Source organism: Athene cunicularia, assembly GCF_003259725.1.
Source record: "Athene cunicularia isolate RWA chromosome 2 unlocalized genomic scaffold, athCun1 chr2_part1, whole genome shotgun sequence".
NCBI classification, from domain to species: domain Eukaryota; kingdom Metazoa; phylum Chordata; class Aves; order Strigiformes; family Strigidae; genus Athene; species Athene cunicularia.
The window spans coordinates 106814664-106838488 of record NW_020799095.1 but is presented as its reverse complement, the minus strand read 5'-3'; the positions used below and the strand labels follow the sequence as shown (position 1 = coordinate 106838488).

Below are 23825 nucleotides of genomic sequence, written 5' to 3'. Positions count from 1 at the left end.
CATCTTTCAGATACTCCTTGAGGCTGTTCAGGAAATCCCCAACCTCATTCTGTTTTTAAACTTATTTGCAGTAGGAAAGTCAGTGTTTTCACCAGCACAGCTGTCTTAAAACTGAATGAAAAATAATTTTAAAAAATCCAAACCACCAAACAGTAGAGTTCTTTATTTTAAGATTACATAAAACCACAGAAATACTCCATTACAAAGTCAGAAATAAATTCACTCTCTCTAACTGTAGGAAAGAATGATGTCCACTTAAAACTGCACATTTGCTTAAAAGTAAATATACATACTTTAAAAATAAAGTTTAAGAGATAAATAACCAACAGGTCCACACCAGTGAGTACTTTGATTTGCCTGAAAGTACTCCTCCACTTAATGTAATGGCCCATCTGTCAAGATACATCCTCTTGAGCATAGCCATAGCTCCTACTGCTTATGTTTATGTATCAACTCTTCAATCCCTATCAGTAAAATCAAATACATTGAAAACATTTCTAGTAAAAGGCAAATGTATCAGTGGAAAACGTAACACTGCAGCTGCAGGAAAACTCCAGGAGAGATGGAGATAACCATAAAGCTCTGCGGGTGCATGGGCTTTGCAGGACTGTATGACCAGATGGCTAATTTTACAAGTATGAGATAAACACAGCACCAATACCTAATGAAAAATATTTCTTTCTACTCTGAGAAAACATGACAAGCGTACAACAGTTTTTCCTTTATAAAATCCACTTTAAAATGTTTCAAACTGCATACAAATATTTACATGTGCATATATACATAGTGCCAAACAGTGCAGTACTGTCTTCTGCTTCTACCACAAACTTCACGGAAAGTGCTGCAGACTTAAAGGCAGCTGTCTTTTGTCAGCGCTAAGGAAAGCTGCCATTATATGACACTACATAGGCCACCTGAGCTCTGGTACTGGAGCCAGCAGAACCTCAAACACACACAGCAGGCTACATTTCTGTGCTTGTAAGTTCACAGACAGAACTAAAATCACTTTGTTAATTGCACTTGTAAATCAGATCCCACAGATGTCGAAGAGCCATAAACTTTGCTAGCAAAGCCACTGACTGAACCTCTGACTCTAAAGCTAAGTTTTGGCTGTTTCTCATACATTATTAAAGGACTGATTAGAAGTCGGTGAAAAATCTGTATGATGCAAATGCTTACTTGCCCATGTCAGCCTAGACCATCACCAAGTCATGGAATTCTTACATCGCGGTACCAAAAAACTGCAGTTCTCAGCTTTTTTCTACTTGCTCTCTTTAACCCCTGTGCTAATATGCAAGTATTGATTGCTTAAGGTACAAATGCTGATAACCTAAGTTGTGACATCCCTCCAGGAGATCAACACACCGCTGCCCTCAGGACGTGCACACTTTGGTGGCCTGGGCTTCTCAGGAAGGAGGTATTTCTTAGCAATTCACCGAAGTGCAGAGATCTGCAGCTGCAGCTCTGGGGAAGCTGCCCTGGCCCACAAATGCACAATGAGAAACTGATGCTCCTTAGCAGGGACTTCAGCAGACAGACTACACAGCAGTTCAGAAAACTAACTTATGCTTTGCACACTACTATCCACCACTAGATTTTAGACTTTTTTTTCTGCTTTACCATAATTATGTAGTTGTGGTTATGTGGTATTATTACACTAATTAATAAAAAGCAATTACAAAAATAGCAGACAAGAGAAAAAATGTATTTCCCACATCTTTCCACTTCAAAAGCATGGCTGCCAATGTTACTTAATAACAACATCAGATTTCTTTACTAGCTTCCTGGTCATAATCCTTGTTTACGAGGACTACCGCAATTGTGTCCTTGTCACTGTGAAAGCTCCAGCAAACCCAGGTCTCAAGAAAAAGCCTGAGGCGAGATGCACACGGGCACAAGGGTGCCAGACACCACCACGCCTGCAAGGGGACAGGCTATGAGCGAGTGTACTGCACCGTGCTGTATTTGGTGACCCTTGAAGACTTGCTCAGTGTGGCACTGGCGGGAGGTGGCCCCTCAAAGTTGGAGCCTGCCTGGTTAAGCAGGGAGTCTGTGATCAACACATGCTCTTGCCTGCCTGGGCTGGCACCTGCTGCCTGTTCAGCTCTGCTCTGCATTCCAGAGGCTGTCACCACCATGCTGTGCCCCTCTGCCACAGTGGGGAAGCTGAGTGAGCCCTGCTCTGCAGCAGGCACAAGCACCCTCTCCCGCTCCCTCACCACGACGTACTGGGAATCGGGGAGATCCTGAACCATCAGGGCTCCTGGCCCAGCACTCTCCGACTTCACCATTCTCTCTGTAACCACCACATTACTTCCATGTGGCAAAGCAGGGATTTCCACCATACCCTGCAAGCTCGACGCAGGTGCCAGCACTCTCTCTGTCACCACTATGTTTTCCTTTAACTGGGGGTCTAGAAAGACTGTGGCTGAGCGGGCAGGAGCCCCTGCAGAATACGATGTTTCCGTCATGGTGAAATTGGTCTCTGTGTGGGCTGTGGGAAGGGGCCGGACGTCATGCTGCCCAGAGCGGGATGCAAAGGTTTCCGTGACCACCTCCTTGGACAGGGTGCTTTGTCCTGCGCCACTACCCATGTGCACCGGTGAGGCAGGCTGGAATTGGCTGCCTGAGGCAAAGGCTTGTTCAGAATTGGAAGCATTCTGCTGATCTAAGAACCCCAACTTTGCATCATTAAGACCAAAACCTGATTCATTCCTGGAGATACCGTCTTTCATGTTGATGTGTCTGCCTATGCATATTTCTGCTAAAGTCTTAAATTTGTCTCCTAAATCATCAAGGAAATGGTCATCAAGATCACCCTCAATAAAGCTGCAGCAGCCAATGGAGCCATGGGGGGAGCCTGACTCTCCCTGGGAATAAACCAGGAGACAGTCATTTGCAGCTTGGGTTTCATCTTCATCCGCAAAAGAGACAGCTTTCTACAGACAGAAAACAAAAGCAAGGGAAAGTTCATCAATGTCAGCTCTCAACTTAATTTGAAAATCAGGAATGCCTGATCAAAAAGTTTAAAGTAAGAAAATTTAACTGAACCACAGAAACTGTCAACCAAGTGAGGGCAGTACCTGCAAGTGCTTTTTGATTTTTTGAAGTTAAGTCTGAACTTGACAGTACCCATGATGAGAAGAACCATCTGATATTAAATTGAAAACCTTGTGTACTATTACCACCTGCTGCTATTCCTATCAGAAATTGTGCCATTTGTGATACTGCTACATCTTCACAAATAGATTGTTTTTATTTTGGTTCAGTGAGTGAACTTCACCTCTAACTAGGTGTTTGTGGGAGAGTGCCAAAACCATGCCTGAGAGTATCCTAACATTCAAACACACATTTAGTGAGTACATGCTGACATGTTATCACATGCCATGGCCCTTTTCACTAGCCTAGCCTGCAGGATCACAGCCAGAAGCTCAACAGCAAACAAATCACAAATGGTTTGGTTAAGTATGGGAATCTAGTCCAGCACGTAACTTTTTAGGCTCTATGCAGGCCACTTCGCAACAGGGAGGACTCACAGATTCCGACTACAGTGCTTCCAGGGCCAGCTCAGTCTGCAAGCAGCGTCTGCAATGGAGTTGCTGCCAGTGCTAACACAAACGTCTGTGTACATGCTTGCACCAGCTCCAGTTGCAGGAGTGAAGACAGCCAAATCCTCTGGGCCTGCTGAACCAGCTTTACCTAATACGGTTGCTGGCTTGTGCTCAGAACTACTTTTCTGCCACATCTGAAGTTCTAGAGTGCTTAGGTCAGGCATCTGTGTAATGTGGTATACATATCCAGACTCAAACTGACTCTGTGTGTTTATCTATGTTTGATCCTGGAAGTAGGCACATTACCCAAGACATTTCTACAAAAATCCACACAGATCTGAAACTATCTGGTTTGGTTCCTTGTTACCGCACCCCAATAATACAATAGTACTTGATAGCGCCAACAGTCTGAGATATTTTAGCTTCCCAGAAGTTTTAAAGAGTAGTGTAATATGACCTTTACTAAGACCTCCTGCAGGACTTCAGCAGGCAGCTATGCTTAAAGTATGTCTTAATATTAGGAAGTGCAAAGAGTGGCAGGAAAGCAGAATAGCTACTGTTGCATCTGTTCACCCAGAAGACCAGTAGCTAGAGCACTCAGGAGACGCAAATATCTTAAAGTCAAATCCTTCCTTGGCCTGAGGTGATGATTCAAACCTGCATAACTACTTCCCTACAAAACCTGATCATCAGCCAGCTGTAGGGCGTGAGGATGTTTTGTTTGTACAGGTGATGGACAATCTGTACACACCCTGGCATATGGAAGTGAAACTTTCACTATAAGGAGCTCACCAGCCTAAGGACTAATGATGTGCTGCAATGAGTAGGAAGAGCCTATCGGTCAATGGTTAGTCACCAAAAATAAGTCAGAAAGGAGATTGCAACATGTGCCTCATAAGCTTCTGATGAATGGCCCTGTTACCTATACCCAGGCTGTTGGGCAAATCAGCAAGTCCAGCACCACTTACTTCATCAGCTACTTTGAAATTGCAGACCCACCCAAGACATCTATGGTTTATCTTTCAAAAACCATGCTTCATGGTAAAGTTTGTAGCTGTGACTCACGATGAGTCACAGGTGCCTCCCTGTGCTCAAATCCCTGAGATTTAGATCCCATAGCCTTTCTCATGGCTTCTTCCTGAGCAAGGGGCTCGTTGGTCATTATTGAATATTCTGAATCCCATTCCCAAGTACCTCCCTTGAGAGAAGGGTCTTCTTGTGGGAAACCTTGTAAGCAACCAGTGCTATAAAACTGAGAATTGTCATTTTCTAAGTCCTACATGTGAGCCTAATCCAAAAATACTTCATGCCCCCAACTCCACATGCACACATTGGCCATGGTATCAGGACTGTTTCATACATACATATCTCCTCATCTGTGTTTGTAGTAACATCAAAAGCATTTTGCAACGCTAAGTGTAAATATCAAAATACTCTTATTTTTGGGTCATATGCTTACGTCATTGAAGTAGTCTCTTAAAAATTCTTCATTCATGGCTCCTGCTGCTCCCATTGCACTTCCTCCTCCAGTCACCACTGTCTTGCCTTCTACACCTGTCATGCCTTCAGACCCTCCAGCTGCCATGGCTCCATACTCAGCAGCAGAAAGGAGATGCCTTTGCTCTTCCCAGGCTTCCTTGGTAATAGTGTTGCGATGCTCTCTTACATGGGAGGCAGAGCTGCTGCCTCCTGCTGCAGTATCCTCTCCACTCATTCCTGCTGCTGCTGCTGCTGCTGCTGTTGCTGCTCCTCTCGAGCTCTCCAGTGCACTGGGTGGGATGAAGCTCAGCACCGGCTACATAAATAACACAAATTAGGATGTGACATGAAAGCTGTGCTGTCTAGCACATGGAACTCACCAAACCAGAAGCAGGGCTGGGTGGGACCTGGGAGGGTGCTGACTTACAACTTGTCTGAATTTGCACGTCTACATGTTGCTGCAAAGAGTAAAAGGCCTCCTGAAATAGGGTACAGTTTCCACAACTGCGTTCCCAAGGAGGATCATGGAAATGTTTCTATAGATCATTGTCTTCTTGAAACTCAAAGGGTTGGAAGTGAAAGCAAGGAAAAAAAAAACAAACCCACACCAAAAGGCTTTCAAAACTCCAGGAAGCTCAGCTGTTCCAAGAAACTCTGCCCAGCTTTCCTCAGACACAAGGTGGAGGAGAATGCACTGCCTGCTGCTGCTCTGGTGTTGCCTGGCTCTTTCTTCTTTTCTAGCAGTTTAACTTCCCTGTTAATTGTCTTTTAACAAGAACTTAGTCTGAGCATTGGCCCTAAATCAAAGTCTTTTACCTTACATTAGTTTCTTTGTCATTGTGCAAAAGCATAACAGTGTCACGCCTTTTTTTGAAAACTGGGTTTTGTAGCATTAACAAGAAAGGGCAAACTTCGCATCTGCTGTTCCCTGTGCAGATCTGCACTTTTTTCTGCCTTTTTTTAATTAAGAATTTCCTCTGTTTAAGAAGGCAAATACACAGGGAAGTAATTTAAAATGCAGCCTGAAACTTTAAACTAGTGAGGAGAAGCTGAGCTTTATAACCCATTCTTCACCTGTTTCACCATGCTCCCAAAGGGGTGCAGAACATTCCAGGTATGCGAATGCAAATGCTTCAGCCCTTACAGCATAGATGCTTTCCCCACACTCCCATCTTCTGCTCAGATAACATCAGCATCTGCTTGATTACCTTCCCTTCACTTCGAGATTTTATGGTTGGTTTTTCTAGAGCTGCTGGTGGAATTAATCTTCTACACATCCTTCAATGAGCCTCACAGGGTTAATTTTAATTAATGTTCCTGTGTGGTTAAAATCTGCTGTACAGCTTTGAAACATCGGCCTGTAACATGGAGGATGTGCCAAGTGCCAAACTGAACACTTGGGTAGAAATCAAAGAGAAATGCTATTAGGGATACATGCCTTTTCCTCAGGAGCTGCTCCTTCGCTGTTCCACTGACGCAACATTGCTTCACTATAGTCTGGTATCGCAGCAAATCCCTTCGCTCCTGAGCCACAGGGACACAGCAGCAGTAACAGTGGAATAACTATGGGTAAACACAAGTTTGCCATTAACAATGTGATTATTAGGGTCAAATGATGCTAACAGCCAGTATCGAATTTTGGCCAGCTCCCATACCAAAATGCATCTCTAAAGAGCTAGTGATCAGTATGAGGGCTGATAAGGACTGAAGACAGGTTCCCAAATATTCAAGGTATTTCCTAGAAACCTATGCCAGGCTAGTTTTAGAGAGAGTCAACTGACAACCCATCACAGCCTCAATCCTGCAGACGACCATGCATTTATGTAGCTATACTTCTATCCAAGATCTCATATATCAAACCCAAGCCCTAAGTATCACTGTACAACCTCAGCATTTCTAACTCCTGCTATTCTTTCACTACTAGATAACGACATGGTGTCATGTAAATTCCACCTCACCACTCCTATTATAGGTCTCAGGCATTGCCTGAGGAACGCAAAACAATCCAGTTTCAGGAGCACAGTGTAATTTTGAGGCATGAACTTTGTTTTGCCACAGCTTGATTGCTACCAGTACAAGCAAAAAACAATTTTGAATGCAGACTGGTACACATAGTAATACCATGACTACAAGCACTCTTCTCTTATTTTTGAGCTTCTATTTTGTCTCACCAAAGAGCAATGTCACATGCTGCTCAGAGCAAGGCACCAGACCTGGGTCTGCAGTGAGGGAGAAGAGAATGGAGAGAGCACTGTGGTTTGAGTGGGAAGAGTTAGGGTTCACATGGGGATGTGTGGGAACACCAAAAGGATTCCTTACTGCCTCCCCACCTGTTATTTACAGCACCATAAACTATTATTAAAGTTGTGCATCCTCGTTTTAAAATGCACAGCTTGAAGTCCTTTGAGGGTAAAATGCTGATGTTACCAAAATTAGTTGGGGATTTGCCATGACTTCACGCAGACTAGGAGTTTACACTGACTATATCAAGATGATAAAAACTGGGAGTTGGACTGTTTCTTTCCTAATACATTGAAGACCATATTTACAGTACTTCTGAGATAATACGAAATAATTACTTACGCAACAAAAGTAAAAACGCCAAGATGATTAGTGCAACTGCTCCTGGTCCCAGACCCACGGACTTAGCGCCAATAAACTTTTCTTTGCATGCGCCATTCTCACAATTACAGACAGTCAGTTGCAGAGACTGTGCTTGAGCACAGCTGAACCCCTGGAAATCCTTTATTAGGATGGGGACTTCAGTTCTGCCCAGCTTCAGGTTTTGTGGTACCAGCTGTATGCTGGTGCCTGAGGCAGAAGGGAGGTTAAAGAAAAAAAAACACAAGACAAGAAATGAGTGGAGAGAAAGTTGACTCCTGTAAACTAAGGGAAATAAAACCTTCACAGCCTCCCAACAAACCCCCTTCAGTTAAGTCCAGCCAATGCAATGCAATTAAGTTTAATTAGCTGCTGCTACAGCATATGTGTTCTTCTTTTTATCAAGAAATTCATGCTGGTAACAAAGCAGCAGTGCTCACTTGCAGTCTCAGATGATTGTGAAGAGTCTCATGCCACCCACCACAGACTCATCATGGAAGACAGCCCAACTGCCTGTATAGCATTAATAACCTTCATGTCATTCAGATAGCTAAAGGCTGAATTCACAAAAAACCAGCTTCCATCTTTAGGAGATTAATCTGTTGTCGGCCACAGGCAGAGACCAGGGAGCCAATACACCACTTGTTCTTGTGTCCGTGTCACATCAAGGACACAACTAAACAAGAGATGCCCAGATGATGTTCCCAGCTGGGGAACGCTACCCTATTTGGCAAAGCTGTGATCCCTAGAAACTACTGCTAGTCCGGCTGCAAGTGAGGTGAGAAAAGCTAAGATTTCTTCTTGGTCCAAAACCTGGCCATTAGGAAGACTCTGTTGATTGTTTTGCAATTGTTATCCTGTAGGATTATGGAGGACAGAATAATGAGTCTGAGAAGAACAAAAAGTGTTTTCTGGTGCCTTCAATCTACCTGAAGCATTTCTTTCAAGCATTTCCCAGGCTTATATGAACAGAATAAATAAGAATAAACCGCTCATCTCATTCTGAAATGCTCACTGAAAATATTTATGATTTCTGACTTATTTTTATTCCTACCATGCTGGACAATCTTAGACAGGTTACACTGTATTTTCCCTTTGCAAAGCCCATTGTGCAGACAGATTTATTTATTTATTTATTTATAAGTTAGAGCAAATGCAGCCAGTATCACAATTGTATCTCCAAGCTCAGTTTTACAAAAGGCATCTTTCATGACTGCATGTTTTTAGTGGGAAGATGGGAATGGCCTGATCCCAGCATTACCCATGAAATCCTGGTCACCACGTATGGGTCATCAAGCTAAGCAAAGATGGTCCAACTGAGGGAAGGCGACAGGCCCCAGAAGACATGACTGTGCTTTTACAGCCATTAGAGAGAAGGGAGCCAAAGATGAATGATGTGTCTTTGTGCCTGACTCCATATACATATAGGCTTTCAGCCAAACTGTTAGTTCAACTGAAATTAACCAATTACAGCACTAGAACTCTAAAGAACTGAAAGTAATTGAAAATATACTTCTTACCATTTTTGGATACAATTATCCATTTTTTTGCTGTCCCTTCTGGCTCATCAATAACAGTAAAGCTGAAGGGGTCACTGTTTGGATAACCATCCAAATCATTAGCCGTAACATCAATGAATTTTGCATCTGAACACACAGTCTGCACAGGGTTCACAATAACTGGGCAGTTATCATTCTCATCTTTAACTTGAATAACAACTGTGCCGGTGACTGTTTTCTTAGGAGAATCTAAGATTTTAAAATATGAAAAGGAAAAGTTAAACTGATTTGAAAAGTGCAAAAATTTAATCTTAAAATAGAAAAACTCAGTATTTTCCAAAACACAAATGTTGCTGAAATAATCTTAAAGAGCTCTCCCTGGAGCTTATAGAAGTAGTATTTAATTTCTAATGCTAATAAACATATTGACGAAGTTCTTCTGAAGCCAAGATATTTTAGTATTCTAACCTAAAAAAAAGTATTGCCTACGTAGGGTTACACAGTAACATTCAGGTTATTAAAAAAAGAATTCTACTTAGATACACAGGAAGTTCAGGGAGTCTTTCTTGCTTAGCATTCAAGGAAATACTAAAGTCTGACGATTAGCATACTAATATTGGCAATTTCCACCTTGACAAGGAATGTTCTTATCAGATGGTCTTTGCAAACTTTTTTGTTAAAGTTCACCTCCATCTAGTCAAAGAAGAGAAATGGGCACCTTGGGAACTCATTCCAAGGATCATCCTACTGCAATGAGTTGCCTGTGTCTCTCCTCCAAATATAGAGCCTATGGGAAAAATGGCACTAGATGCCTAACTTTTAGGCAGTTAAAGATAGGGAGGTTAAACCAACTATAGATGTAGAAAGGCAAACTAAACCCTAACAAAACCAACTAGTGTTAAAAGAAAACCCTCTCAACTTACCAGTAGTTACACCCAGCATGGTGATAGTGTAGGTACCATTTACTACATGAGACGATTCATAATCAAGTTGTTTGGCAAGTCGGATTTCACCTGTGACTGAGTCTATTGTGATCCAGTTTGCTGTATCTCTTCCTTTCATGTATCTGATTAAAATTGCATATAAAGATGTACACACTTTTAATGAGGAAAACAACTATCAGTGGAAAAAGCAGCTTCACAGTATGTTTACTCCTCATTTAAAGCAGACCAAATCCCTAGGTCTGAGGTCTGACACTCCCACCACTGAAGATGGTTTCACCTATAAACCTATTATGAATATTGAAATAGCCTTTCCCTCTAAAGCTAGTATTTAGGTGTTGGGGCATTATAAAAAGTAGACTCAGGGAGTGAGACTGGAGCAGGAGAGGGAGCTGTGCTTCTGGTCACTGTCCTCTTCCCCTCCATCCCTGCTCCCAGCAAAAACTGATCAGCAGCCATATGGGAAAGACTGTAATGACAGTTGTGGAGGAGCGGGGTCCACTGTTGGGATGCACCTCTGTTGGGATGCACCATTTGTAAAAGCCAAGGTGGTGGTTCAACAACATTTTAGCTGAAGAGCCATGATTCAAAATCTAAACACACACTCAGAATTAGCTATTTTACACCCTTTCTGTGCAACTACTAGATGCTTCTGCGTATTTACTCCTAATGTCTCTGCAGACAATGAAGTCAGACAAGTAAATCTACTTTAGAAAGTAGACAGGCATGACAAGCAGCGTGCAAGCATAGACAACTTGAGCCCAAACACTCACATCTCACCATATACAACAAAACAAGTAGGATTTTCATATTGCTTATTTTCTGCATGACAGAATGCTAAAGATTATAATGATGTTGTTTTACATACGAATTACATGTAGTAATTGCCTTTGAAATTATTTCGGTTCAATATACACATTTTTACAGTGAGATGTGATTTCTGACATACTCGGTTATAAAAAGATTCTTACGTAATGCGCTCTGCTATTTTCCCAGTGTCTTCATCATAGGCTTGATACTGTCCAATAACATCTCTTATCTGCAGTTTTTCACTTGCTTCAATAATTTTTGTGCCACCAGGAAATACAGGGCCTTCCCGCACATTAATCACACTAATTTTGATTGGAATTGTTTGTGCTTTGTAACTGTGTTTAATTGACTTGTGGAACTCTGCTTTGTTTGTAACAACAATGCCCAAGTTCAGGTTTTGCATTTTTTCATAATCCAGCTCCTAGAGCAATTAAAAAAAAGAAAAAAATCACTCAGAATTTGACAGAACCTGGTATCTAGACAACATTCATACATTTAATGTTTAAATAATAACAGTGCAAAGAAGAACTGTTGGTTAACATGTTAACTCTCAATACATAATGCTTCAAACTCTTTAAAAGTACGTAAGGAAGATTACTTTTCTTATTTTTAATGGACGGCACTATAGGTATGTCTTTATATTACTGAATTTAAACTAATTTAAAGTAGGTGCAATGAGTCCTACCCATATATACTGTCTTTACTTCAATGAATCAGTACTCAATATTACTTGGCTCTCCCAAATTTACTTATTTTTTAAAATCAATTAATTTACTTAATCATGTTTATAATTTTTTTTTTGCAGTTATCAGTTTTGAGATAAGGAAACCAGAGGAGGTAAAAAAAAAAAAGAGAAAAAAGTTACTTAGGGCATTATGCACCTTCAGTTCTTGTGGACTAAAGGGAATTGAAATTCACGAAATAGAAGTTTCCATTTACGGAAAGTATTTTCCTAATTTCAATTTATGGATAGTCATAAAATAAGTCTGTAGCCCATGGCTCATGGAGTAAGTGTTGTTATCTGTGGCCATGGGAAATAAAGAAATTTAAATTCATATCAGTAAGATCAGCTCAGGAGAACAAAAATATGGGAAAATTTACAGCATATTTATTAGCACTATTGCCTAAATGACAAGAAAAGTTTGGGGACTTCTACCCCACTAGATATATTTGAGGACATATAGAATGAAAATGGTAAAGCTGGACAAAATTATTACTTTGTACAGAATTACTGAATACACCAGCAAAGAATATGCCAAAGAAGGAGTGTCCACCATGTAACTTTACAGATTATACAGTGACTGAATATAAATAATTTTTATGTCAACTCAAAGGGAATAAATTATTCTAATATTTAAAAATGGCTCTCTAAAGAATATACTAACCTTCACAAGAGTCAAAATTCCTTCATTTGTTTGGGTATCTGTTTCTATACGAAAAAAGCCACCTTCGTTGCCAGAAACAAATGAAAAGTTCGCCAGCCAGTTATCAGAAAACTCTTCATCTTTGTCAAATACTTTTATTCGCATGATTTCCACATTTGCTCTGTTTTCTTCAACGCTTCCTTCAAACTGCAATCAAAAAACACCCTTCTTTAAAAAGATGTCATGATTTGCCTTATTTCACCAGTGCAAGGAGGTTTGCACAACCTTGTATTAAGTAATGGGATACTGGCAGATGTAGGAACATGCCAAATGTTGTGATAAATGTACTTACTTCACGACTTTCAACCACAGGTAGATTGTCGTTGACATCCAAAATCTTGATTTGTAAAGAACATGTTGCAGCATTCCCACCTAATTCACCACCACGGTCTTTTGCTTCCACCACCAAAGAATAGCTACTTTGTGTCTGCCGTGGTAAGAAAAAAAGCATTTAAACCAGGCTAAAAATTTCTCTTTTGCTGTATTATCTCTATTACATTTTGGCAATCCCTCTCATGGCCAACTGTAACTCCTCTCTATATAGCAGTAAATCTCACACACAGTGACACAGGCTCTGCTGGAGCAGAAAAGGATTTGGGACTTCTGCATCTCTTCCACGAAGAACTAGATTGTACTGACATGCAAATGAAAACATTCCAGTGGCCATAAACAGGGACAGGACCTGCACAGATACCTGCACATCAGGACAGGGCTAGAGGCAGAGATATTACCCTCAGCTGCAGAGAGCTAACATCCAGATCACCATCTGCTGGCCAGTGAAAATTCACACAAGCATAAGTAAAGTTGCTGGTAACATGTCGCTTTCAATGCTGCTTCACAGCAGCACCCATCCTAACTCTCTGCACTGTGCTTAGCATAGCAGGCTACAAAAAACTTGGATGCAGAGAGCAGCTTTGCTGAAGGTGATCTGGGTTCTTTGCCATACGCTCTCTAGCACTGAGACATGACCCGTTGTTTCATGTAACTGCTGCCCTGGCTGCATGGCAGGGACAGAAAGCAACAGCCACCAGGCTGGTGCTGTGCTAGAGTGGTGACAGGGGATAACCTTGATCCCATCGCCACCACCACCCCCAATCCCTGAAAAACATGTGTCAGACAGACAAGGCTTTAATCCCAAGGAAGGTGAAGAAAGGTAGGTGGTTTTTTACCTCTCTGTCAAGGTTTATTTTTGCTACTCGAACCTCGCCAGTATCCTTATTCATGCTGAATGCAGCGCTAGGGCTTTGGGAAATGATCCTGAAAGCAATTTTGGAATTTAGGTTATTTGGTTCATCTGCATCTGTTGCATTTATCCTCATTACAATTGTACCTGGAAAAAAGCAAACAAAATACAGTATTTGTTAATATTGCCGTGCACTGACAAGTACTTTTACTGTAATGTCAAAGATAAGAAAGAGCATCTTGTCAGATGCACTGCAGCTTTCTGATGTTTTTGACTTTATTTATTTAATGAATACTGCTGAAGTGTTCCTAAAATTCCAACAGTACATGTTAAAAGTATATCCTCTAGCAAACAAAAAGATTGTATCCACACATCTGTAACTCACAGGATTCAGTGCACCAGCATTAAACAGGTTGAATTCTTTTTCAAGAAGTCTGACAGAAAACTAGGTAGAGAAGAGAGTTTTTGAACAACAAGCTACATTTGCTCTGCACATTATTCTACAGGGAGCACTACTAACTCCTCTAACTGAATGTTACTAGAACTGGTCTGTATTGATGCCCTCCAACAGCTTCACTCAAAATACATGGCAATCCTTATGGTGAAAACCCCTCATGGCACAGGATTCTGTCCTCTGGGAAAGCATGTAACTCAGCATCCATGCCTGAGTCTGAACATTACCTGGAATTCAGGCAAGAAGCAATTACCATATGGCTGCTACTATCTTGAAAGAGAGCTGAGGGAACTTAATACCTCACCCAATTGGATGGTCAAGAATTTGTTTTTTCAGATTATTGTGATGTTGACATGGACACGTCAGGTATTTATTAGGTCACTTTATTCCAGCTTTTCTTGTCTTCTGGGACATAATTTGTTGCTTTTATGTCTACTGACATCAATAGAAAAACTGCTACTAATTTGTTCTTTGAGGGTTAGGTCACAGCCATATGCGTTTAACAGTGAAGTACCTCTCCAGCCCACAGACAAAGCAGGGCTTTTCATGAGCCTCACAGAGTGGAGTCCCTCCCAAACAGGCTGGGATTGCTAGGCCGGAGGTTAGACTGCGTCTCCTGCGTAAATCCTGCTGAAGGATGCTGGTTCCTGGATTTGTGGTAACTTTGACATCAAACCAAAGGTGCTTTAAGAGAAAATGTTGTTTTCTGTTGCTTTTATATGGATGCTTTCCCTTAGTCATGCCACACAGCCCTGAATAAAAAATTCCATTCACACCTGATAGATAACCTGGCCTATGCAAGCAAGAGATTGTATCCTTGTTACTGCAGATATGCTGCTGCAAAATGTATATTCACTTGTGCCTTTGCATGTGTTGGGAAAAGCTAAATGAAAAAACAGTTCTAAATTATGTTACCTGTTTCACTTAATTCTTCAATTGAACCAACAAAAACTTCATGTGAAAACACTGGAAAATTGTCATTTATATCCACAATTTTAATTGGGAGGTCTATTGGCTCTTCCAGTTTTGCTCCATTCTTATCTAGTGCATGACCTCTGAGCTGAAATAATACAGACAGAAACAGTAAGCAAATCTAAGGAGTGACTGTAATATATATAAATACATAAGCAAAATAGAAATATACAGAAATATGTAAAACATAAATAATGAAATCTAAGCATCACATAAGCATATATAATATCCCTATAAATATAAGCATGTATACACAAGCAAATATCCAGGAACATTAAAACTAATAAAGCAAACACATTTGAACAAAATTAAAAAATGGATCGGAGGGCAGCTACAAAAAGAAAGTTACTTCTCAACTTACAAGCAGCATTGGAGTCTTTTCTCTGTCAACCCTTCCTGTTATGTTCAGGTCTCCAGTCTTTCCATTGATAACAAATAATCCATAAGGGGGTTCTGTTACTCCTTGACCAGATATAGTGTAAGTTACCACTACCCCTGTATCTTCAAGATCAGAATGTATCTAGCAGGAATATAACAGATTAAATAGCGTTTAGTAAATAAAACTACATATAAAAATGCAACAAAAATATTTTTGCTTTTTTTGTAATGAACAAACAAAAATAAACATTAAACACACTTCCCTGCACTGCAACTGTGGAGATGTTGAGAGGAAGGTAGGAAGAGCTGCAAGTTTTGTCTGAGGATCTGGTGCAGTTTGATGAGGAACATGATGGGTACTGCAACAGCTGGCAACTGTGGAGTGGTCTGTGAGAGAAGAAAATTGGGACTGCTTGGACAAAGAGTGGAATAGGATACAAGTGCAGGGAAAGGCCAGAAGACCACTGTGACACAGTGAAAAGCTGGAGTGAGGGAAGGAGGAGGAAACTGGCTGATCAAACAGATCAAACAAATGGGGGCAAATAAAACGTGGAGAAAGACCAAGGGGGGGGGTGGGGGGGAAGCCTGGAACAATGAGTTAAGCAGGGATCGAAGTTATGTGAGCAAAGCCTGAAAATAAAATATGACAGATTTTTACGGGAGTTTAGACCTAAGATAGTGAGTGTGACCAGGGCTGAGGAAGTGAGGATGGAGGAAGAAAGTTCAGACCTGGAGAGTAACAGGGAGAAGAAGCTACACAGACTAGAGATTATACCCTGCCTCTGCTGTCAGCAAATCTAAAAGATCTGGAAAAGCACCTGTGCACTGTGCCAGCACCACCATGAAGGGGCAGCCCAAGCAGAGGGCAAAAGCCTGCTACCATCTGCAGGCACTTTATATGCTGAAGTGACAGGCGTGGTGAATTCAGGTTTCAGCACTGGTGCAGTCCCAAACGCATATCACGCTTGCACAAAAGGTTAACACTTCAGTTATTTTTAGTTCTGTTTCCTAAAAAATAAGGCATATATAATCATGCTCCATGTACACCCTTCTGCTCAATCACCACCAGCATTTTGGGATCCACTTGCTAAGTTCAACCACAGCTGAGTAAGGGGTGGTGGAGTGAAAAAACTCAAAGATACTGCATTTCCAAAAGTTTTCATAAAACTGGTGGCTGGGAAAAGATGAGACACTGAGCCAAATCAGGCTGCAAGAGTAACTCATCCGCTGAAGGAAGGAAACAGAAGGAAATGTACCAGTCTTCAACTGACATTCAATAGTGCTTTCAAATTAAAGAAATATTTGTGCATGTGTTTAGTACAGCCACACTCTTATTTTACATTTTCATCTCCAGTTTTATGTGTGTTCTATATTTATCTGTTTTCCGGGCTTACTCTAGCAATTGGATTCTTATAGGAATTGTCCTCCTCTTCCCGTATGAAAGCTGGAGGAACTGTCCATTCTCGCTTCTGTCTGACTAGGCTGTTGGGATGAGACAGCATGCCACTCCTGCCATTTTGAGTAAAAACCTGTGAAAAATAAGGTTGAATGTCAGCATTACATTTAGCCATTTCAGATGAATGCTTTATTGCTGCTGTAGCCCACACTTCAAAATAGCTTTTGCTCTTTCAATAGCTAGTAACTTCAAAATCCCAGAGCAGCATTTGCCTTCAGAGCCACAATCTAAGAGTGCTCCTCAAATTGTTTGAAGAGGAAAACCACACTAGCCTTTTCATCAAGACAGAATTAGGTAAGACAGGCTTTAAATACATGAGCAAGTTCAAATGCCCAGGGATTGGTGAAAATACACCTGTTCTGGAAGATTTAAGTGCTTCTCATCAGATATGGGAAGAAGTCTGGCACTAAGGCTGTATTGAATCACCATTTCTGCCTTATTACTCTGTTTACCATCCCACCAATACTGTCTCATACTCATCCTTCTCTCTGAAACAGAATATATGACACAGCAGGCCTCTATTCAGCATCTCCACTGTCTGTTATCCTTGCTCAACTAGCCCTCATTCTCACTCTGCATGACACCCTTCATCCCTCTGTCCATCTTAGTCCCTACTGCATCTGTTGGCTTCCAGATTAACATCTGGAAATGTTTCCAGTTAACATGTTCCATAAAATAGCAGCTGATTTCACTTACAGAGAGTTAAAAAGAGATATCTACAAAGTTAATATTTTAGGGGAAACTTCTCAGAGTTGAACACCACTCAGTTTGACAGATGTAGGAATCTATTCACATTTTGGCTTTCATTTCATCATTCATTACACAGCTTTCACATTTCAGAAGATGGTAAAAGTCAAGATATTTATCAACTGACTTAAGGCATGCCTTTGACATTTTGCTCAGAGAACCCTTCTTCAGGCACTGATAAAGAAAAGCAATTTTCCATTATTTCCTACCTTCACATAGAGTCCATTTCCACAATTCAAACAGATCTGCAATGGAAGTTATGATAATCATTATTAATTCTATGTCACTTTAGCAGTACTTAACTGACGTGACCTCCCTCATAAGAACAACAAATCCCAAAGAAAGAGGGCATCTGACCTCTAACAATTAATATTTACTATTTACCCATAATAGCTTCTGAAAAATTCACTCATAGCCATTCACATTAAAAGCATACACTATAATCATGTAATTATCAAGTTTTGCACTCTTCTACCAGCAGGAAACTGATAATAAGAAATTAATAGCAGGAAACAGATAATATTTTTTTTCAATAAATGCAGACGCTATAGTAAATTTAAACAACTATTTCTTAGTGCTGGATAATGCTTCGCTATTCCAAAACAATGGGAATTTGCCATTGATTCAAGTGTTGGTTGCCGGCAGCACTCTGGAAAAGCTCCCTCTTCTGGGCAAACCATGGATTATACAGGCTGTGGTGGGTTACCAACCACATCAGAGAACAAAACAGGTTAAATAACGTTTAAATTAAAGGACTAACTTAACCACCTGCTGAAGCATACACGACAGAAGCAGCTTTTTACTTAGGTTCTTGATGGCAGGATGAACAGCATATATACACACGTGTGCCAGCCAGCAAATCATGTTTGCTCTGACAAAAATTTACATGCCAACGTTCAGTACTGGGACTGTACATCTCTTCGTGCACCAGGATAGCCCAGGACAGCTATGTATGCCCTTAAACACCTCAGTGGGGTGCCTCATCGTAGCTAGAAGGAACTGGAGCCTCAGCCAAATTATCAGAGATCCCGTGTTTACATCCATTCTGCACGCACCAAAAACTCCGCAAGTAACAAAACCCCTCAAACAGTGCAAAAACTGCAGGCATTGGGAAACAACAACAGCAAAGGTTATTACAACATGTGATACCAACAAATAAAGCTTTTGAGCTTTGCATAGGTACAGAATACTTTCATTGTTTTCAGCAGCACTGCATTTACATACATTTTGCGATTTAGTTTTTGGGTTTTGTGTGGTTTTTTTTTTGTTTTGTTTTGTTTTAAATACTAATGCCTAAGGCAAAGCAGGCTCATAAAAGGCAATTTCTTCCTGAAATAAGTCAGTATGTTCTCTTTGACCGGTTTCTAGACTGGTGACTGGGCTCTCCCTATTCATCCCTCTGACTCAGCCTTGATTGCTGCATCGATGACTGGTTTGGTTTTTTTTAAAGATGTTATCTCTTTCCCACACAATGCAGCATTGCAGTGGACAGTGTTGAGCAATGTAGCAGACCGCTGTTTTGACTTGTTTTTCAAATGGCAATTTTCCCAACGTATATATTCTGAAGACAAAAATCAGCAAGCACCAAGTTCCCTAACGGATATGCATTCTGAGGGCTACATGATATTACACCTTCGGCTGCTTTAATGGATATTCTTCAACTTATTTGTTTTCATTAGTTATACAGATTTTTAAAATGTATTTTTATTCTTAACGAGATTGTACCAGCAAGAGTGACAGGAGGATTTTGGTTTATGGTCAAGGTTTTACAACAGAAGCTGCAACTCTTTTGGAAGGTGAGTAGTTGTGAAGATGTCATAGTGAGTATTCTTGTTTGTTCTTACTGGTAAACTGAAGGGAAAAATGCTTCTGTCTCAATACTGGAGACAAAAGGCACAAGGTGAAAAGTTTCCTTGTACTGCAAACCTGAGAACCGCAGTATAAACAAAAGCATCTGAAGTTCAAGAATAAGCAGGTCTTCCATCAAGATGCGTATCAAGAAAGTGGAGAAAATCCCATTAGTCATTATAAACAGAAAGTCTTTCAATTAAGATAACTAGAAGTAAAAATCAATTTGTTTGCAAATTCCTCAAAGCAGCCTGAAAACATTTTGGTTTATTGCTAAAACAGTAAGAAATAATTTGATTTTGTACTTTTCAATTTGTAGTCCAGAGGCAGTCTCATAACAGACTTTAAAACACCAATAAAAGGTGTTTAAGAATGGCAATTTTATTTACGATATGCATAAATACATTTGGAGCAAATATATAAAGAGATCCTGCAGTTTTATTGGAAATCTTTAAAGAATCCAAAAATCTAAAAGAGGGAAAAGCACTTTACAATGAAATTCTCTTGAAGAAAAAGTATCTAACAGGTGTTGAATTCTGAATTTCCCCCCCTTTTTTAAATATCCTAGAACTGCCTTCTATTAAGTAGCTTAGTAAGGGGTGGAAAGCCCTGTCTGTCATTTGATATAGATCATAGCCTTGGCATAAAAAAATAGGTATTTACTGATGACATCTGTTGATGACACAGAGCTGAGAAGGCATTGTCAGAAGACAACTGGATGGTTACAGAAAACAACGTGGAAAACCTGAGGCTTGAAGTAATAGAAATGGAATGAACTACTACAAGAAAGCAGCAGGAGTAGGTGTGAGGGCAGTGGAAGGAAGGGAGTGACTGCCATGTATAGGGAGCTGCTCTTGCTGAACTCCATGTTCATACATAGTCAGGATGTGACTAAAGGACAGATTTTGAATATACAGCTTAGTTTTATACTGTAGAGATGAAGACTGAGTAATCAAGAAGGTACATGTCTGTATTTGCTACACTATGAAACAGTAAGTGCTAGAAGCATGGTCTTCTGTGTATGTTGTGTGTCAGAAGATTTGGAACTCATACCTCCTGTGAATCAATTTGATGTTGAAGACGATGGGTGAGTGAAGATGTTCCACATTTAGAGAAGCAGACTGAAGGGACCATCCAATATTATCTACTAGTCCATCTCCTGGCCCTGAGGCAGGATGAACTACACCTAAGTGCTTCCTGGCAACTGTTTAACCTGTTCTTAAATAAGAGTAATGAAGGTCCCACAGCCTTGCTAGCTAACTTGAGGTGATGCCTAAATAGTCTTACAGATGAAATATCTTTAATAATTTTTATCCCCATTTTATTGTCCTAAATTTTAGCTCTTTGCAAGTTGATCATTTTGCAGTTTGGAGGAGATTCAATTTCAGATTAAGCCACACAAATTTACATGTCTAAATGAATGCTAAGTGCCTAAACTTCTGTTATACTCAACAGAAATACAGCAAATACTGACAAGGATATCAGAGAGCAGTTCAATTTGGCCCAAAGCCAGTCCATGTCTGCTGTTTCTCTCTGGACTCCACGGACTGTAGCTATGCCTACTTTGTAAACTCAATACAAGAAGATTTGTAAAGCAAAGCAGTTGCTGCTGAGAACCCAACACTACACAATCCATGTCTTGTGGTTGGCTTCAGACTAGAATTAGCCTGGTCCCAGAGACCAAACACCCATGAGCAGATGGATGCATCTCCCAACACAGTTTTACCCAGGAGGGATCAGATTCACACACTCCAGAGGTTTGCTTTGAAAGTACAATTTGATCCAACCACGTTGGTGCCTTGTGCATTCACTGCCATCTCCATTTACCATAACAGAAACTCAAACACCTATACTGAGATGTCTTTGCCATGTTGATAAATGCTCTCATTGAGCAGTGTAATTCTCTTTTCTTCACAATTATCCTTCAAATACCTGAAAACTTAGCATGAATCTTGTCCACTTTACTTTCTCAGTTCACAGTTCTTTAAATTCACTTCAAGAATTGTAAAACAGAACTTCCTGAATTTAGACTGTACTTTTTTGCTTTCTTCCAGTCACTCCTGAGTGGACTCACTTTATCCTGAAGTCTGGTGTCCAAAATAAAACACTTTAGTTCAATAGGATGAATAAAATACTAGATCTTATATATGTCTCAAATGCTTTTGTATCTCAAAATAGCACTGTTTTTTCTCCCCCTTTTTGGAACAATATGAAGTTGTTCAATCAATGCACAGATGCTTGTAAAAGATTTTTACCATGTTTCAACATGTTACTGGTAACAGAAGCTAGGCTGCTTTGAATTATCTCACCTTTGCTCTTTCTAAAACTAAGCATCATGTTCGGTGGTTGTTTGTTTGTTTTGGTTTTGTTTTTTTTTTTAATTTAACTTGTTTCTATGAATTTTGAAAAGTAATTGCTAGTGGCTTTGACATTATAATAGTGATCTACCATATTCTGGGCTGAATTTCATTATATCCAGTCTGAGTCTAACACGCCAAACATCAAAGAAGTACAATCTGAAAAGACGTTCAGAGAAAAAAAAAAAAAAAAGCTGTGCTACTCGCATAGTAAGATCCACACATCTGTCAACTCTTCTTTCACCCAAATGTAGGAAGTGTCCTAAGATTTCCTCTCTTGAAGACGTGATGTCCACCCCCTTCAGAAATGACCGAGAAACCTCCTAGTCTAATAATCCTTGATAGCCGTGCCCGCCCTGCAGGCCCAGGGCTCTGGGTGTGCGAGCTGGACACACGCCAAGCCAAGCCCAACCCTACGGATGCACTACTGTCCGGCACACCCAGACATCCCTGGAAAAAGAGTCAAAGGACAGGAGACATGGGGAAAACTGCAGTGACCTCTATGAGGTACACGGGCACGATGATACAGGGATACCGCTCCCAGGCGGGCAGGCGGAGAGTGCAGACGACCAAGAGATACTTCCAGGAAAAAAAGGGAGAGGAACAAATTATCAGTTTTTGATGCTTCTAGGGTAGAAGACGCTTTGGTAAGACACTACTTTTAGACTGGCTTTGGTTTTCAGTAGTTTGTTAAGGTTTTGAAGTTTTCAGTGCCATCTTTGCATGCCATAAGATATAAATGGTCCTCATCTGATGCTCTCAAACAAGCAACTAGACTTTCCTCCATGTGAATGGCTTTGTCCAGATTAGGGAAAAAAACCCAAACCAAACCCCAAACAAACAAAAAAGGCAAAACCCAACAGTGCCTGCCTCTCTCTCTCTCCTGATATCAACCAAGGAAGTTTTATTTGCTAACATTCTATCTGACAATGAGGCACTTAGGCACCAAACTGACTTCACTCTTAGTATACTGTACCCTGCCCCAGATTTAGCTGAGAGGATGATGGAGAAAAATAATTTTCCTCTTTTCTTCAGGCAAAACCAATAGCACCCTGAGCCAGTGCAAGCCCACCAAAATGGATGACAGTGTGGCTTCAGGTACTATAGAGAGAAAAACTGAAAACTTTTGTACCAGTGGCACTCTGTACGATTCCCATTGCTCTTTTGAGCAAAACGAGGGTTAAAGATTTTCCAACCAAACCCTAACTCCCAGCTTGCTACAAAAGAACATGGTTAACCCTTGCTGGCTAACTTGTGGCTAACCAAAAGTCTACTACAAGAAAGTTGTCAGGCAACGGGTCTCCTGCTAACAAGTCTGATTTCACAGGATTTCGAGCTCAGGCAGCAAGGTCCTGACCTACAGCACCTGCCCGTCTGACCACGCAACAAGGCGTTACTGAACCTTGGCAGCTCCTGGGCGCAGCCCATGGTCTGGCCTCCACCCTCGCCTTTGTCTGAGCGGCGGCAGCACGAATTCCACAGGCATTTTGCCAGACTGGAAAGGTGAAGAGATAAAGAACAATACCGCAGATATGAAGGACGGCTTCCTGTAAAACATCTAGAAACAGCTAGAAAGCATCAGTCCTAATCAAACAAATTGGGCGTTTTGGCCTCCGCTATGAAATACTCCTTGCTTTTAGCCTGAAAAGGTATTTTGTAGGATGGAAGGTCTAACGGCTGATGGTTAAAACAGAGGGAGGGCAGGGAAGGAGAAAGCCTGGAGTGGCTTGGATTGTTAAGAATTTGGTATAATTTCTCTAAGGCAATAAAGGCTTCCATTTAATCATACTTTATGGTCCATCTTCCCTCTTGACACTACTCCTTCAAAAAGGTAATAAGTTTATTAATACAAGTAATAAGCTGAACGTGACGACGGGAACAGCATGAACTCTTCACTGCGTGCCTCCCGGCGCCGCAAAAGAACCCCACCCATTCGAGGTACTGCTCTTACCGCGTTTTTGTACCTCTCCCTGCTTTCGGGCAGCAAAGGGCGATAGCTTTTAGCTACTTTCCAAAGAAGGGGAGAAACCCCGTTCCCAGCGGCAAGCAGCCGGCGGCGGGAGGGCTGCCAAGCCCCGAGGGGACGAGCCCTCTCCCCCGCGGCCGCACACCAGCCCCCCGTGGC

The 23825-nt window shown here is 41.0% G+C and overlaps 1 protein-coding gene across 1 annotated transcript; it reads right to left on the bottom strand.

The window, feature by feature from the left end:
* Positions 1–460: 460 nt before the first annotated feature.
* DSG2 (desmoglein 2) lies at positions 461–17797 on the bottom strand. Its single transcript, XM_026843322.1, has 14 exons — positions 17705–17797; positions 16687–16821; positions 15276–15434; positions 14858–15002; positions 13475–13635; positions 12598–12732; positions 12267–12452; positions 11043–11302; positions 10054–10196; positions 9152–9379; positions 7614–7841; positions 6469–6593; positions 5011–5346; positions 461–2939 (listed from the first exon to the last, which is right to left on the bottom strand). Exons 2-14 carry the CDS (start codon positions 16792–16794, stop codon positions 1935–1937), a joined length of 3219 nt encoding a protein of 1072 aa, XP_026699123.1. The 5' UTR covers positions 16795–16821; positions 17705–17797; the 3' UTR covers positions 461–1934.
* Positions 17798–23825: the final 6028 nt, after the last annotated feature.